This window comes from Pterocles gutturalis, unplaced genomic scaffold (assembly GCF_000699245.1).
Source record: "Pterocles gutturalis isolate BGI_N339 unplaced genomic scaffold, ASM69924v1 scaffold14762, whole genome shotgun sequence".
NCBI classification, from domain to species: domain Eukaryota; kingdom Metazoa; phylum Chordata; class Aves; order Pterocliformes; family Pteroclidae; genus Pterocles; species Pterocles gutturalis.
This window is the reverse complement of record NW_010113028.1, coordinates 42,825-60,029: the sequence shown is the minus strand read 5'-3', so window position 1 is coordinate 60,029 and position 17,205 is coordinate 42,825. Positions and strand designations below refer to the sequence as shown.

Genomic DNA, 17,205 nt, shown 5'->3' with positions numbered 1-17,205 from the left:
TTTTAGTTTTTCCTTTTGTTTTCAAAACTTTTTTTTTTTTTTTTTTTTTCCTATTTTTTTTTTTTTTTTTTTTCCATAAACCCTTCCTCCTCTCCCTCTTCCTAACCAAGCTCTCCCTGCAACGCTGGCAAGGGTCCGCAGGCAGCTGAAAATGCCTAAAAAAATACAATTTTTGCCACAAGTTTGCAAGAATGGTTTATCGGCAAAAAAAATCAGCTACAGATGGCAGGGGAGCCGCCAAATTTGGGAGGCTGTCGGGAGGGAGGGCTGGACCCCTGCCTCCTGCCTGCACCCCCCCAGCTTGGTTGGGGACGCAGCAACGGGCTTGGTTGACGCAGCGTCCTACCCCTCGGTGGAGCGAGCCCGGTGGTTTTTGCAGCGCGTGGCAGAGCGAAAGGGTTAACGGCTGCGGTGTTTTATCAGAATTTACGGGGGGGAGTGCCCAGCTGTTGAATTTCTTTCTGATCCGTGGCATACCTCGTTCTCAATGGAGCAAATGGATATCGAACTGAGTTTAGCGTGGCGGTGTCAGCCCAAATGTTTCGCTTTGGATGTGTTTGTGCAGGAGGTAGGACGGGGAAGAATAGACACAGGGTGGTGGAGAGGCAACGAGAGAGGCAGGCAACGAAAACATTCCCTGGGTTAAGTTGCAAACCTGCCACTAGTTTTTATTAAAACGTAATTTCTATAAATGATGTACTTCATCTCGTATCGATTTGCTTCAAAACTCTCTTGGTCAAGCTGAAGTAGATTCCCTCATCGAAGCAGGAGAAATGGGAGACATTCCTCTGAATACCTCGTGGTTACCAGCCAGCATTCATCCTCGGCGACCGCACTTTTGTGCGCCGGCGAGGGTGACATGCCTAAGAAGCCTGTGTCATCATGCACAATTACAGCCCTAATCCCCAGCAAAGACACAGATGCTGGTTAAAGAAAAAAAAAAAAAAAAAACAAAAAAAAAACAACCTGTGTTTCGTTTGACTTTCAAAGAAGCTTATGTAATGGCAGCATAATAAAACCGTTATTTTAGGGCTCAGATTAAATGTCCGAGTTTCAGATAACCCGTGGCTTCGTCTTCCGTGTGCCTGCTGCCCTGTCTGAGGATGGTCCTGGTGGTCCCCGGTGGGCACTGAGCCCCGAGCTCAGCTTGCCCAGAGGCTGCATGGCGTGGGGACAGGGCCAGTGGCCACCGGGGCTGGGACCACCACAGCCACCCCATCCCTGCATCAGATTCCTTTTTACTTACAGTTGGGGTGTGAGGGTGATAGGTGATGCTCTAAGCCTTGGGGATCATACGCGTTTAGTAAGCGTTTAAATCAGTGTTATAATGCACTCTCTCGTTAACCCGAGCAAATAATCTAGCTGCGGTGTGGTGGTTCACGTAAGGATTGTGTAAGCGCTCTGAGATTTGGCCATGTTTTTATTCTTGCTTATCTGCTTATGGCAAGCTTCTTTCGGTTATCTAAATCGTCTCAGCACTCTACCCTGCCTACTGCCACAGTTGCACTCCCATCTGGATGCAGTGCATGTATTATTTCCAGTACGTACTAACGGAGATCTCGGTAGGAAGGATGGAGAGAAGGACCTATTCCAAAAACATCCATGTGTAATGCTGAAAATCCTCCGGCAGGTCTGCTGGGTTGGTTGGTATTGAATAAACCAGGAACAGAGCGCCGTTAAACCCCCTCCATTAAACCTGCCTGTTTCCACGGGGTTAATTTTTCACATGGAAAATAAGTGTAAGGGCGTGCTACCCCATGTTTCATACACAGAAGCGCAGATCCTTCCCCGAGGCGATGCTCTCGGTGCCGGCGCAGTCTGGAAAGCATCGCTTTGGCCTGCAGCGCCCGCGTCTGTCACATCCGCATCAGCTGGTAGAGATCCTGCTAATACTTCAATCTGGACAAAGAGGCACATTTAATTTTCCCTTTAAAAAAAAAAAAAAATCAGTATGTTGCTCTTCTCATTAGCTTCCTTCCCTCATTGTTGTTTTTCTGGCGCGTGGGGTGACAGTGACACTGTTCCTGGAGTTGACCGCAGTCCAGAGGGCTGGAGCGGTACCCAGCCCTGCACACAAGGGCCAGTGAAGGACCCTCCTGCTCTTGGCTTTCATCTGACTTCCTCAAACAGTGCCCCAGACAGCAGCAATTGGTCTGTAATACTCCATGGGAAATGCTTGACCCTGCAAAACACCCAAAAACAACTCCACGGAGTTACCCCCGGCAAGCCTGTCCCAGCATCAGCAGCTTCACCGGGATGAAGCAGTGATGGCTCTGATGTGGCAGGGGAAGATGCTCTTACCCAGCAGCTGAAGGCATTTTCTGTGTCCCTTAGCCCCTCAGCAAAAGGATTGCCCAACTGCTGTGCTTAAAGGGGAGAGAGATGTTGGCTGGTGGTCCTGGAAGGTTCTTGTGCAGAAAGGGGGCTTTGGTAAGGAGGGGGGCTGCTCTGAGGCTGCTTGAGAGGGGGTTTGATGGTTCAAACCCTCCAGATCTGACCATCTCGTGGTGTGGCAGCAGAAGTAAAACTCCACTTTGTGCCCAGAGCACCTCCTCCCCTACCTGGGCTTTTTCCAGAAACCACCTGGGTTCCCAAAAAAAAGCCAGTGAGATATTTTGTACAGTCCTAATGTAATGAATGCCGTTACAGAGCGGTAAAGGGGGGTGTAGAAATTTCTAAGTGACTTAGAATCATAGAATCAGGGGATGGTTTGGGTTGGAAGGGACCTTAAAGATCATCCAGTGCCCCCCCCTGCCATGGGCAGGGACACTCCCATTAGCCCAGGTTGCCCAAAGCCTCATCCAGCCTGGCCTTGAACCCCTCCAGGGATGGGGCATCCACAGCTTCTCTGGGCAACCTGGGCCACTGCCTCACCCCCCGCACAGGAAAACATTTCTTCCTTGTCCAAAAATGAACCGGTTAATCCCCAGCAGAGCAATAAGTAGGATATAAAAATCAGGCTTCTGCAGCCCTTGGTGGTGATCGCTCCTTCCCTCACCTCTGCCTGGAGAAATGTGAAATGAGAAAAAAGCAGCACAGCTGAACAGATCCCTGAATCCACGTATTTTCAAGGGAGCAGCCCAGGGCGAGGTGTGAGCGTGCGAAGAGCGGAGTCCTCTCTTCCTTGGTGTCCAGGAGCAGCGTCTGCAGCCATTTCATCCTGTCCATGCCCGTCCTCCACCCTGGCTGCAGCCGCGCATCCCAGAGCATCCTGCGAGATGTAGGGACAGACTGGGTTTGGTTTTACAAAGTAAGCTGAGCTCTGCTCGTCCCACCTTGAAGCCTTTTGGTAGAGTTAATGTAACAGAATCTATGTCTGTATGCAAAAGAGCTCTTCGGTGTCCTGTTCTTTCGGTGATTTTCCAGTGATTTTTTTTTTTTTAGTGGGTGTCTGTTTGGACTTGTCTTTCTGAAGTGGTCAAAATAGTAAAATCATTCCTTAAAAAAAAATAGACCAAGTGCCAGCGTATGTCTGTGGAATGAAATCCCGGCCTTCCTGCTGGCAGGGGAATTTTTTTTGGGTTTCACTCCGAAGATGCTGAGGTTGTCCATCCCTGTCCTGGGAGCAAGCCTCGCTGGGTTTTCTCCCCATCTGGGGCAAAAACCACAGCCCTGCTCCCCGGGAGAAAACTGGACCTCGTGCGAAACTTCTCATTGCGTTGCCATCATCCCCCAAAATTTGGTGTGCAAGCTGAAAGCGTGCGCTGCTACTCTCCCTCTCCTCCTTGGTGTAAAAGCCGCTCTCCTCCTCTCGTAGGTATCCGCCCGCAGATCATGAACGGCCCCATGCACCCCCGGCCCCTGGTGGCACTGCTGGACGGCAGGGACTGCACGGTGGAGATGCCCATTCTGAAGGACTTGGCGACGGTTGCGTTCTGTGATGCACAATCAACTCAGGAGATTCACGAGAAGGTAACAGGAGTTGCGAGGAGCCGGGCTGGGGGACAGGGTGCTCTGGTCTCCCTCTTCCAGTTCTTCTCGAGAAAAAAAATGTATAAAGCTGCACTTTGGGTCCATCAGCAGATAACATCAACTGGAGATTAAAAATCAGCAAGCCAAGTGTGATTTTAGGGAAAAAAAAAAAAATAAGTCACCTTATCTCTTAGCATCAGGTTTTTACATCAATATTATTAAAATTTCTCCTTTTTTTTTTGAAGTCTGCTTGCTCGGTGCAGCAGTTACTCTGGGTTTGCTAACACCATCCCGCGATGCAGCCGATGGGTCTCCTTGGGTGCTGGCTGCACCTCGTTTCTCCCTAGAACGGGTGTTTCTGCTTGGAAAAATCAATTAATTTTCAATACTTGTTTTAAAAGCACATTTAGATAACTGCAATGAGGTTTGAAGAGATCAGAAATCATTTCCAGGATCTGGGAAAGAGAACTACAAATTGCATCAGTGATGATTTTTGCAATGTTTTAAATACGAAACGCCGGGGAAGGAGGATGGAGTTTTTATGAGATGCAGAGTCTCGCACAGATCTTTTTAGATACTCTTGAAAACTTACAGGAAAGGTCCATGTGATGAGTGTAACGGGTATTTGTACTTCCAACATACAAACGAAGGTCAAGGAGTTACGAGTGACACACAGTTGTGTTCAAACACAATAGATACCATCTCAAAACCTTTTAAAAGCAGCATTACTGCTGGCTGGAAGCAGATAACCACCTGGAAAAGGGGCCGGGTGAGCGACAGGCTCGGTTTTCCTCTGCCTTGTCTCCCCAAGTGTATCATAATTTTCAGATATCCATCCAATCTCTTCCCAGAGAGAATGGCATCGGTGGCGATAGCTTTGGTGACACCTGGAAGTCTCAGCTTGCACCACGCCTGGGTCAGAGAGTAGGTCAGCAGTGAAAATGTACAATTGACTGGGTAATATTCCCGATTTCAGGAGCTCCAGGCGTCCCCTCCAGGTGTCCTGGTGGCTCCTGACGTCTCTGTTCTGTTCCAGGTATTAAATGAAGCAGTCGGGGCGATGATGTACCACACCATCACGCTGACTCGAGAAGATCTAGAGAAGTTCAAGGCCTTACGGGTCATCGTCCGAATAGGCAGCGGCTACGACAACATCGACATCAAAGCCGCGGGGGAGCTTGGTAGGTCTCAGCTCTGCACCCTCCTTCCCTTCCTCGTGTGTACCGACGGATATTTGTGTGGCTGGTCTATTTTGGGCACAGGAGAGCTGATCTAGATTTAGAAAAATTGGAGGAAGAATGTTTTATTACATTTTGTTGAGAAAGATTAGTCTTGATCTGGTCTGGTTCTCAGTCCACGCTGCTGGGAAGGCGACGTGTCGGACGGCGGAGCAGGAATTGCGCGTTGGGTTGGTGGTGGCTCCTTTGCCATCTCCTCAAAGGTGCCTCGGGAACCAGAAAAAGAGATTTGCCGTGGGGGCATGGACTCCCAAAGACGGAGGGTCAGACGGTCAGAAAGATGCCCCTAGTTCTAGCTCTGGGATTTTTCTGCACGCCCGGTTTTGGGGGATGCGTGCAGGCTGCGGTGTGTGGCTGTCAGACAATGCTGGGGCCACCCAGTTTCCATACTGGTTTGGATGGTCAGAGACCTTTGGCAGTCTTGACAACCCCATCTGGGAGACCGTAATTGTACCCATGATTTTAGCAGCTGAGTTACAACCGGTTTTGATTATTTGATCCCAAGATTCAGGCTATCAAGCAGTCCCACAAAGTGTTTTAGGATATCTTGTATTAAAGGTTATCTCTGGGGAAGTGAAGAGTAACAGCCATTTCACGTGAGCCGTTTCACGAGGATAATTGCCATAAGAGAGTTTCAAATAGTCATTCCTAAAAAAGCAATTCTCAATATAGTGAATTATTATTTTTTTTTCCAAGAGGAGAACAGTGTCTTCTCAATGTAATGGGCTCTTCATGTTTTTAACTCTTATTGTTATTATCCATTATAACAGCGTTCTGTGGCTTTGAACATCAAGAAAAGAAAAATAGAAAAATAAAGTAATGGGATACTGCAGCAGAATCCTTCTTTTTATCCTTGGCAAATTGGGTGGCCAAATGATGCGGTTTCGAGTAGAAAATGTAATGACTACCCACAAATGTAGCGTAAAGTTTAATCGGTATTGCTTTCCATCAGGTAGTTTTTAAACTCCGCAGTCAATAAATGACCAGTGCCTGGCCGCGCACTAGCCGCCGCCTGCGCCTGGCTGGCCGGGCTGGTGGGACCAGTTTTAACCCACCAGGAGACACCCCCAGAACAAATTTTTTCTCCCTTTAGGGTCAGTCAGTTTTCTCCTGGTTTCTATAGGGCATCCAAACAGCCATAGGGTGGAAAACAGATTTAAAAACAGATTCCTGGGAGCAGGGAGCTTGGCAGGGGTATGCAGTGGTGGTGCTGGGGTGGGATTGCTGCGCTGGTGGGGCTGGGGTGGGATTGCTGCTCTGGCAGCGGCTGTGCGCCCCGCGCTTCCCTAAATTTTGGGAAAACCTCCATATTTTGTGGCAGGAGCTGTTGGTTTCCTCTGCAGGAGCGTGGGTGGGTGTTGGTGGTGGGAGAAGGCTGCGCTGGTGGCGTGCTGGTGGTGGTCACCCCCAGCCTGGTGTTTGGGGGTCGACTGTTTCGGTGCTTGGTGGTGGCCCTGCCACGCCGACCTGGTCACCGTCCTGCTCCAGGGCACCAAATTCTTGGTCCCGAAATAATTGAATGGTTGAATTATTTAATTGTGGAAAAGGAGTGACTTCTGCCAGCGCGATTTAAGTCACTTTGAAGGTAGATGAAACTAAACAAGATGAAAACTTTCTATTGCAAACCAAAACACTGCTGGAGTTACTCCTGCGGAGCTGTCGCGCTTGAAATCTGCACTTGTCCTTCCTCCGGAGAGATGCCAGGGCGGAGGAGACCCCGAGGGTTGCAGAGATTTCAGGCTGCTGTACCTAAACCATGGAAAAAATTACTCCAGATACTTAAAAAAAAAAATCAAGGGCTGGTTGGGCGATGTGGGGGCGAAGAGCCAGGAGCTTAGCAGTGGGGGCTGCCCCCCCTGAGCCACGGTTGTGCTTTGTGGCGTTGCCTCCGCAGGAATCGCCGTCTGCAACATTCCCTCGGCCGCCGTGGAGGAGACGGCCGACTCCACTGTCTGACACGTCCCCGCCCGCCGGGGAAGAGACGGCCGACTCCACCGTCTGCCACGTCCTCAACCTCTACCGACGAAACACGTGGCTTTACCAGGCGCTGCGGGAAGGCACGCGGGTGCAGAGCGTGGAGCAGATCCGGGAGGTGGCCTCCGGCGCCGCTCGCATCAGAGGGGAGACGCTCGGCCTCATCGGCTTCGGTAGGTTGGCGAGGGGCGGGTGGTCAGCCTTTGAGGAAGGCTCAGCATCACTTCAGTGCCCTGGGAAGGACCTAAATGACATTTTTCAAAACCAGAACCACCACAGCGGATGGATGTGGAGTAGGGAGAATATTTGACGTTGATTTTTTCGGGGGAAGGAGCAGTGTGTTGTGAGCTGCGTTCTTGGAGGAGGACTGGGGAAGCCTGGCAGTGCCCCAGGAGGGACCACACCTGGCGGTGCTGCCATCCTCTCCTGAAAAAAAATCCCAACCCCGAGCCGGCTACACCAACCCAGCTCTTCTGAGCCATTCTGCCCTGCGGAGGGCTGCCTAAAACAGCGTTTGTCTTCAGTTCCCCCATAGCGGTAGGGCCACACTTAGCCCTTTGCTTCCAAACCACAGCAGTTGTCTTCATCACGCCCTTCCACGGGAGGCTGCTTGCCTCAAACTTGCCACAAACAAGTTGCCTAAAAAAGGCAGCACTTTTTTTCCTTTACTTTTGCAATTTTTCTTAATAGACGCAGCACCGCAGAGGATTCTTTCTCTGTGATGTCCAGAGCTGCGTGTCGGTGAGGCAGAGCCGCACGTTGCGCCGTGGATGGTGCCGCGGGTTTGAATGGCCAGGGGCTGGCAGGTGCCTAATGGCCTCGCTCTTCAATTTTATTTTATTTTTAATGTTAATACAAGCATCTCATGTGTGTTAGAACCCTCCCTGTGCAAGGTGGCCTGGGTTTGCCCTCCCTTCAAGGGACCCCCAGGGCAGGGAGCAGCTTGGCCGTAGGGAGCTGGGCGGAATGAGTTCAATTAACCCCTTCTTTCCTTCGCGCACAGGTCGCACTGCGCAGGCGGTCGCCGTCCGAGCCAAGGCGTTCGGCTTCAACGTCATCTTTTATGACCCGTACCTGCAGGACGGGATAGAGAGATCCCTGGGAGTCCAGCGGGTCTACACGCTCCAGGACCTGCTCTACCAGAGCGACTGCGTCTCGTTGCACTGTAACCTTAACGAACACAACCACCACCTCATCAACGACTTCACGATTAAGCAGGTAACGAGCCTCGTGCGTGCAAGTGGGCAAAGGCCAAGTGTCAGGGCTGGCCATGGGTCACGGCCGCAGCAAGGCGGTGCCGTAGTGCCCATGGGCTACCTCCAAAGTAGCTGCTTGCCCCCAGGAGCCCATCCGTCCCCCCCACAGTGTTTATCGAGGGGTGGTGAGCCCTCCGTGGCATGGAGGCAACGTCAGGAGTGGGTTTTGTTTGCTGATACCAGCCAGAGCTGAATTTTCCATCGCAAACCCACGTGCACCAGGATGGGGATTGCTCTGGGGCAGCAGCACAGCACAAAAAGCGGGGTGCAGCCCCGGCCAGAGGCACCCCAGGGCACCCGCTGCTGTGTCGGGGCAGGGATAGGACCGGGTCACGGCACCGAGCTCACTGTCATCTCTCTCTCTCTCTCACCCCGGCTGGCGGCAGATGAGGCAAGGAGCGTTCCTGGTGAACACGGCCCGCGGGGGGCTGGTGGACGAGAAGGCCTTAACTCAAGCCCTGAAGGAGGGACGGATACGAGGGGCTGCGCTCGACGTCCACGAGTCTGAACCGTTTAGGTAAAGCTCTGCTTTTCTCTTGGGTTGCTGTTCGTAGCCGCGCGTCCGTGGGGTACGCACCACCCACGCACCTTGTCACCCAGTGCCAGCGCTGGGGACAGTCCCGCTGCTGTGAGGAACATCCATGGGGTCTGGGCTGGCACTGGGGTTACACGTGGTCCAAAGGCCTCGGCGAGCTTGGAAGGGTCAGTTCTAAGCGAGAGCACAGCTCCTCTCACCGCAAATTGGGGATGGGGGTAGTATGAGGGGTTTGCTTGTGTTTCAAGAAGCAATTTAAAAATTAAATGTGCTCCTACAGAGGAGGAACCTCCATAACCACCCCGTAGGTTGGTTTCTCAGCCCTGGGGGCTCTTTTTTGGTGCCTTTTCAGTTTGTGCCCTGCACGGGAGCTGTGCTTCCTCCCCAGCACTTCTGGGGCTGTTTCAGGCTGGCTCTAGCTCTGCTGCTGCAGGTGAGGGGCCAGGGAATTAGGTTTGCATACACGGAGGGCAGGCCAGAAGTTTTTTGCTGGTCATAACACGTTCTATTTTATATTTAAACAGTGATTAATCTTCCTTTCTTGTCTCCCTGCTCCCAGTTTTGCTCAAGGCCCATTGAAAGATGCTCCGAATTTAATCTGTACTCCGCACACGGCTTGGTACAGCGAGCAGGCGTCACTAGAGATGAGGGAAGCTGCCGCTACTGAAATCCGGCGTGCGATCACAGGTACCCAGCCCCATGTCGAAGCTGGGGTTAGCTCATGGGTGCACCTCAAACGTGAAGCAGGGGGGCAGAGCCAGGGCTGCACCCTAGGAGACTGGGAAAGGGGCTCTAACTGGGACTAGTTTTTCCAACAGCAAAAGTGATGAGAAAGTAAACTGTTCTGTCATTTGGGCATGTTAGTGGTTGGGTGAGGGCTTTTTGTGGGGGTTTGGTTGGGTTTTTTCCCCTTAAAAATCCATGGGGCACTCAAGCAGCATGTCCATGATTGGAAAGAAAGGCCAGTGAAGCAATAATTGGTGCCCCTTTTAATGGTGCTACCCCAAAAGATGCTGCAGACCATAGCCCATTGCATGTCAAAACCAAATCCCAAAGCAGCAAAGGCACCTGTGGCCAGCTTTTCCTCTAAGTGAGCTTGCTGCAAACCGGTGGGCACGATACTCCAGCAAATGACCTGTTCTCTCATCCTAAAAATTGCCCCCCTCATTAACGTGGCAGGCACAGCTTCACGTCTGGCTAGTCCCTGCTGTGAAAGCAGTGGGCTCAAGAGAACAGCTTTCCTGAAAGCGGAGAGTTGGGGCTCAAGGTAGGAAACTGGTCTCCAACCCTGCACCTTGGGATAGCCAAAAAGTCCTCCTGAAACAAGGGGTGTGGGATTTCTGTGCCACTATATGCTAATATCGCCTTTATCCTAACAAATAGAGTGAAATGGAAAAAATTTAACTGATTATTAGAGGGTGGTAAAGGAAGGACTCGCCTGACACATACTTACCTTTATTCCCAACTCCAGGGCGCATCCCCGAGAGCCTAAGGAACTGCGTGAATAAGGAATTCTTTGTCACAACAGCCCCGTGGTCAGTAATAGATCAGCAGGCGATCCATCCGGAGCTCAATGGTGCCACGTACAGGTAAGCGGCAGAACAGGCCCCGCGCATCCCATAACCACAGCAGAGGTACGGTTTGGGATCCAGCTGTGCAGTCAGCCTGAAAGCCCAGCAGCAACTCCTGCCAGTTGAAGGTGACTGCGAAGTCCCCCTCCTTAGGGACCAGGAGTCACATCGCTGGGATGACTAACCCTGCTTGATTTAACCACGGCTTTATAAAGCCTCCTCTTTATAAAACCTTCCCTCTGGTGAGCCAGCACGGCATCGCAGGACCCCCAGACCCGTAAACAAGGACATTTGAGCAACCTGGGCTAGCAGGAGGTGTCCCTGCCCATGGCAGGGGGTGGGACTGGATGATCTCTAAGGTCCCTTCCCACCCAACCCATCCTGTGATTCTATGAACTGAAGCAGCAATTGCAGATGTGCTCTCTGCTTCTGTCCCTGCCCGGACTGCGTGGACTCTGAGCCTTGCCCAGCTTGTGGGTTAACGAGCCAGGGTGGAAACGCCAAATATAGCTTCATAGGCAGGTGGCCTAATTTCCTTCTAAATCCTGGAGATTAGGGTTATTCATTGCTCCACTTTGCACAGCTCAAAGCGTGCTGATAGGAGACATCAGGATGAAGACTGAGCTGGAGCACGGGCAGCCCGCAGCATAACAGCATTGCCAAAAATACTCTGAGATACAAAACCAGCCCACCCGCGGGGCAGATCAGGTGGTGTTCCAGGGCAGAGGCAGGAACGCAGACAGGAGCAGAGCCCTTGGGAGGGCAAGACCCCGAGCAACACACAGGCACTGGCCCTGCCTGCTCACAGGGTCCCAGGCAGCGACGGCTCAGCGGGACCGGCAAAATATAGAGGCTGAAGCATCCAAACCTGGTGAGAGCATCCCCTTGGTCCTGCGCCAGGCTGCTCCGAAGCACACGGGCAGTGCCATCAGCCTGTGGACAAGGCTTGGCTTCCAGGCTTAACCTTTGCAGGGTGCTTCGTCCTCCCCAAGCTCCTCCACCACCCCTGTGCCCCTCGAAGCAGGGGTCAGCTCCCCACCTTCACAGGGAGGCAAAACCTCCCCTCCCGGCTCCCCCTCCACCTTCCCCAAGGCCATGGCCGCAGCAGGGAGGTGGTGGTGGCTGTCCCTCAGTCCTCATCGGCCAACCACTGGCCCCAAGTCAGCTCAAGAATTTTTTTTTTTTTTCTCCTTTCTCAAACTGAAGTGGCATTTTAGGGAATGCGTATCATTCCTCCTGCTCTTAGGAAGGAAGACGGGACTCGATCCAACCCCATTTTCCATTTTGAGGAGGATGCATCTCACTTTCTGGAGAGGGAAAAACTGACAAAGCAGCTGGTGTTCCAAGGTGTTCACATGCAGGGATGATTAAATCAGCACGGCCCCGAGCTTTCAAAACAATTCCTTACCCAATATTTCCAAAGAGGAAAGCTTTCTTATGGTTCAACAACCCACCAAACCCCAGTTTAAAGCTTTGTAGGAAGAGCTGCAGGAAAAAGGCCTGACAGGAAGAAGGAACAGGGAAAGAACCAGATGAGGAGATAGAAATGGTGTCATGAAAGCAAAGCAGCGGTACAGACCCAGGCTGACAGCCACCACCTTCTGTGCACACCCCCTGCTGCCCTGGGGGCTGCGGGAAACTGAACACAAATAGGTGCTGAGAGGGAGTGGATGGGTCCCCAAGGGTGCTGATCAGTGATTGCTGTTTAGCAGCAGCTCAGCTCTGCTTCTGGTGTCCCCATGTCCAGGGAATGAGCTACAAAAGGAAAACTGGCCCTTGGAGAAGGTTACTTGCTCTCATCTGTACTTTTCCCTCCTCCTGTACTAGGTTCTAGGCTGATGTGGTTCCTTTTCTCAAGGGCAGTTGGTTTATGTTAAAGGAAATTAATTTGTGCCCATTATACAAATGCTCCTTAGACCGGGTCTTTTCTTCTCCCACAGCCGATGGGCAAAATTATTTGCCTGCTCATGCACGAGGAGATTGTTACTCTAGGTCATGGTATCCCATCTCTCGTGCGTACGTTCAGTATTAAAAAAGTCGAGTTCAGGCCAACGATGCAATAAAGGTTTAGAACAATGCGGCTTCATACAGAATGCCTTGGTCATTCGTAGCAAATATTGACTCTCATCATCTTCTTCCTCTCTCCCCTGGAGTGTTCAGGGTTTTTACAGGCACGAAGAAGTCCCTTAGATAAATAAAACCTGTTTCCTCTCCTTTCACAGCTTGCTCAGGGGTTAAAAAACAAAACAAACCCCCCCCCCCAAAAAAACCCCACGTACACAAACTATTTTTGTTGCGAAGTCAGTGTGATGCTTTTGCTTGCAAATCGCTGCTTGGATCCTAGGCCAGTGCGAGCTGCAAAGAATTCTGAACGTAACAAGTCAGGGAACCGGCTGAGGCAGCAGCAGCAGTCATTCCCACAACTGTTTGTGCTTCTACACATGTGGAAAGATGAAAGTAAAAAAAAAAAAAAAAAAAAATCCACACACCACACAGTTTTGACCCCCAGCAGCATTGGTTTAACATTGAGCTATCCTTTGTAATTTAAAAGAAAAACCAAACTCAGCTCGAGTAGAGCAGTGGAATCTCTTTGCTGGTTTTCTCCGTAGTTGGGTCATTGGCAGCGCCTGTGGCCAGCTCTGATGTGACAAACCTGCCTCTCTCTCTGTCCCCTCTGCCAGGTATCCCCCTGGGATGGTGAGCGTGGCACCGGGAGGAATTCCGGCAGCTATGGAGGGCATCATTCCCGGAGGCATCCCCGTTACTCACAATCTTCCCACAGTGGCACATCCTTCCCAAGCTCCATCTCCGAACCAGCCCACAAAACACGGGGACAACAGGGAACACCCCAACGAGCAATAGCAGATAATTTAAAAATCATACAATAAACTTGGGACCAAGAGACATTGGAAAAGAAGTTATACATGAACTGAAAAAAAAAAAAAAGAATTTGATATGAAATTTGTAATGTTGATTTTGGACAGACAGATGCATCATTGATGTTCCAGCATCACAGACAAAGTGAGAGCAGCCCAGACTGGGGAGAAGCCCTGAAGCAGTCACCTGCTTACCGAAGCGCTGAAAACTAGGATGCGATACATTAATGAGCAACTTCTGTTATCGTGTGTTAAGTTTCCTTCATCTGTGCATCAATCACATGAATAAAAATAGATATTTTTTTTTTCCACCCCCTCAATTCCTTGGGAAGGACGGGGCTTCTGCACCTGTTCTCAACCCCTTGCATTAAGCAATCCTTACGGAGTTAACACAGAAATGTTAGAGGAAACCACGATGTGGCTTCAGCCCTTTCCTTACTCTTGTCTCTGGTTACCTCTTCTAATGGGAGGCATCAATACTGGCTTAGAAGTGGAAGAAAAACAACAAAAAAAAAAAATCCTTTTTTGCAGTCTCACAGGGCCAGTGACGTGTAACAGAAGTTCTCCTGCCAGGTTTAAGCTGTAGCCATTCCGGCCAGGATCCGTGGGATGGGGAGGGCAGAAAGGGCTCCTGGCAACGGCCGCTGCCCTCCTAGGTTAACGAAAAAAAAAAAACCAAACTGCCAGTCTCGTCTCTGCCCGATACACTGAATAAAGTAGCTGTGCATTCACCTACGCCCTGCGATGATGCAAGAATGAAAAAAAAAAAAAAGGCAAAAAAAGGAAAAAAAAAAGGAAAAAAAAAGAAGAAAGTATTAAGTTTCACACACTATTTGTACTCAAATATATTTTCTCAGTTTTAAATCTGCAGCTATTTTATCAAGTGGAAAAAAAGTCTTGAGCTGGAAAGGGTTCAAGAATAATGTTGCATTTCCTTATGTCTCAGGAAACACTTTTTATGGTAACTTGTCAGACTGTCTATGAACAAAAATCCACTTTTTTAGACATTGATAAAAGTCTTCTTTTCTTCACGTGATATTTTATACAAGAACACTTCAAAACGTGTTACTAGATGTGACTGATTTTAACAAATCCTATTAGATTTGTATCAACTAGTTACATGTTATATTCATAGTCTTTTGTGAATCATCGCCTTTTTGTTTTTAAAAAGATGGCCTATTTTGAGCCTTTGTATAGGTACATTCCTGTTTCTGTGACAAAAAAAAAAATCTTAAGCTGTCCCAAAAAAAAAAAAAAAAAACCAACCCCAATGGCTATCAGCAGTATGTTTTGGTTTAGTGTGTTACCGTTCTTGTATTTGTTTATTGTAAAGGTGGACATTTAGCGTTCAGTGCAGTTTTCAATAAAAAAGTGATAAACTTTCTATAATTTCTGAAAGGTCAGAACTCTCGCTGCAATCTAACGCTTTAAGACATTGAGAGTGCGCAGTAAGGTACAGAAATGTGATCATTCGAAACCAACCAGAATTTCCCAGCACAGAGCAGGTAAGTTTTCCCGGAGTCTGACTTTGGTACCAGTGGCACTGGAGCAGCAGCTGGGACCCGCTCGTGTCACGGGCAGCAGAAGGATGACATGTAAAAGGAGCCGTGACTCTGAGGATCTGTCCTTGGCTTCCTGCAACGTTTGAGAAACCCTGGAGTCCAAGCTGGCTGCGTGCAGGTCAGTTAACAGTCGCACTGCTGCGGGAGCACTGGCTGAATTCCGTTTCCTATCCAGCCTTTCAGGTGGTGCTAACCGTACGCTGTAAACCTGTTTGTAATTTGGGAAGATTTAAAAAGCCTAAGTGGAAAAAGATCACTTTCCATTGAGCTACAAAGGGAGCCACACCCCAAACACCATTTTTTGTACAGACTGAAGAAATGAAGCATAAACAAACCGCCAGGGAACAGAGCAGAAAACATGCCCGAGAGGTGCTAGCAGCTTCACGCCTCGCTAGAAAAAAGCTCCTTCTTTCCTTTCCATCCTGTCTCTACTTGCACGTACAGCGTCAGAGGGGGCAAAGAGCTCGGTCTGGAAAGGGACTGAAAAAAAAGCTGAACAGAAAAGCGTCTAGGTTACAAAACTCTGCATTTTGTTTGCTTTAAATTAAACTAGTTACCAGCTTCAAACACATTAAAAAGAGAGGTCACCCCTCATAGATGGGTGTGTCAGTGATCAGCGCAGCACACCAGGGATTATCTGCCAACACCACGAGAAACCAGGAGGATAAACCAGGTTAGTTACAGAGGAGGTTTCTGGGAAATACTGAAATGATGGTAAAAACCAAGAGGAAAACATTTAATTGATGCTAAGATTTAGAGTTCTCTTAAAAATAACCCATCTCCAGTACTTTCATGTGTGTTTAAGTGAGCAGTTGCACCCCAGGTGGGTGCAAGTTCCTCCCCGTGAAGCAGGATCTCGTGCACCGGGGGTTCCTCGTGCATCCGCTGCCGCGGTGGACTCCTCACTAGGACAGTGAGAGGCTTCGCTCCGACCCCACCGAGAAGGACAAAAGCTCTATTTTTCATCCAACGCCCAACCGCCCTCTCAACCAAAACCAAGTATGGATGCAAACGTGGGCAGACAGCTTCTCCTGAACTCCTCCAAGCTCAGCAAGAGCAGAAATTACAAGATCCCACAGGTTACAAACGGCAATTCCAGACGTTCCCCTCCACTGCGGGGTTTCAAGCACCTGCAAAACTGAAAGGGAAGAGGATCATCGCGATTAAGATACACCAAAGCACCGGGAAGCCGCACGCTGTAACTCTGAAAGGGAAAATTATCAGGTGAAGAAATGGGATTAAATTGAAGAGCTGCTGACAAAGATTTGTGCGGATACTTTTGACGCTCAAGGAAGGCAGGCAGGGAGGCTCTCCACTGATGACAGATGTCAGAGTAGCTTAAAAAAAGCAGCTTGAAGGCAACAGACACTAAATAAAACCTAAAAAAAAAAAAAGGGTTAAGGGAAGTTACCGAACAAAAGGGGGGGAAAAGGAAAAGCAGCAATGAACTCAGGGTCTCTAAATGCACACAAACCGATTTGGTTAACGGGATAAACACAATCTCATAAATATTTGCCATAAGCCATGCAGCTGAACTTTGGAAGAATCCAGAATTACTAAATTTTAATATATTAAAAGAAATCCAGGGATTTTTCACTGAGGAATTCATAAATAAAAACAGAAAAAACCGACTGGCTGTGGAGGAGGTAGCAATGAAAAGCCAAGTTCTGTGTTAGGAAAGCGTGTGCTACAACGAGGAGGAAAATAACAGTGAGAAACCCAATTTTCTATACCTGTGCTTGGCTAAAAGAGCAGAACGTGCCGACAAGCTGCAAGGTAACATTTGCAAATTAATTTCAGTATCTGTAAACTTTCAGGTGTGTAATTGAAGGAGAGGAGCCATTGACATACACTGACCACTGTGCTAGCACAAGGCAGGGGTTTGCATCTCTTTAATCTACAGGTACATGAGGTTTGGATTACTTTGATTTTGAAAAAAAGATACTTCACCAGTTCCGAAATGGCCCGTGAAGCGTGTTTAACCTGAACATACCATTTTACAGCACATCAGAACAAAACAATTAACGATCAAGAAAGCCAAGAGAGCTCTGAAAGTACCAGGACTGTCCTCTCGTACCAGAACGAGAGAAATACCGGAGAGCACGGCTGCATGCTTTTGAGAAAACAGCTGAACTGACTGCATGGTGAACTTCCACTCGCTACGGTGAAGTGCTGGCTGGGGACGGGGATCGTCGGGCCACAAGGCAGGCTGCCCACGTACAGCAACGAGAGAGGAGGAAAGGCGTGCTCGTCAAAATTTGGCTCAAAGTAGACTTTCACA

At 49.5% G+C, this 17,205-nt stretch overlaps 1 protein-coding gene across 1 annotated transcript in view; it reads left to right on the top strand.

Annotated features, from left to right (window-relative positions):
- The window catches only part of CTBP2 (C-terminal binding protein 2), a 37,700-nt gene extending 24,300 nt beyond the window's left edge, over nucleotides 1–13,400 (top strand). The window contains exons 2-10 of the mRNA XM_010074299.1: nucleotides 3,758–3,912; nucleotides 4,949–5,093; nucleotides 7,045–7,100; nucleotides 7,132–7,297; nucleotides 8,128–8,342; nucleotides 8,767–8,897; nucleotides 9,475–9,602; nucleotides 10,387–10,504; nucleotides 13,168–13,400. Coding sequence (XP_010072601.1) covers nucleotides 3,758–3,912; nucleotides 4,949–5,093; nucleotides 7,045–7,100; nucleotides 7,132–7,297; nucleotides 8,128–8,342; nucleotides 8,767–8,897; nucleotides 9,475–9,602; nucleotides 10,387–10,504; nucleotides 13,168–13,348 — 1,295 coding nt within the window. The 3' untranslated portion in view covers nucleotides 13,349–13,400. The remainder of the gene's footprint in view (nucleotides 1–3,757; nucleotides 3,913–4,948; nucleotides 5,094–7,044; nucleotides 7,101–7,131; nucleotides 7,298–8,127; nucleotides 8,343–8,766; nucleotides 8,898–9,474; nucleotides 9,603–10,386; nucleotides 10,505–13,167) is intronic.
- Nucleotides 13,401–17,205: the final 3,805 nt, after the last annotated feature.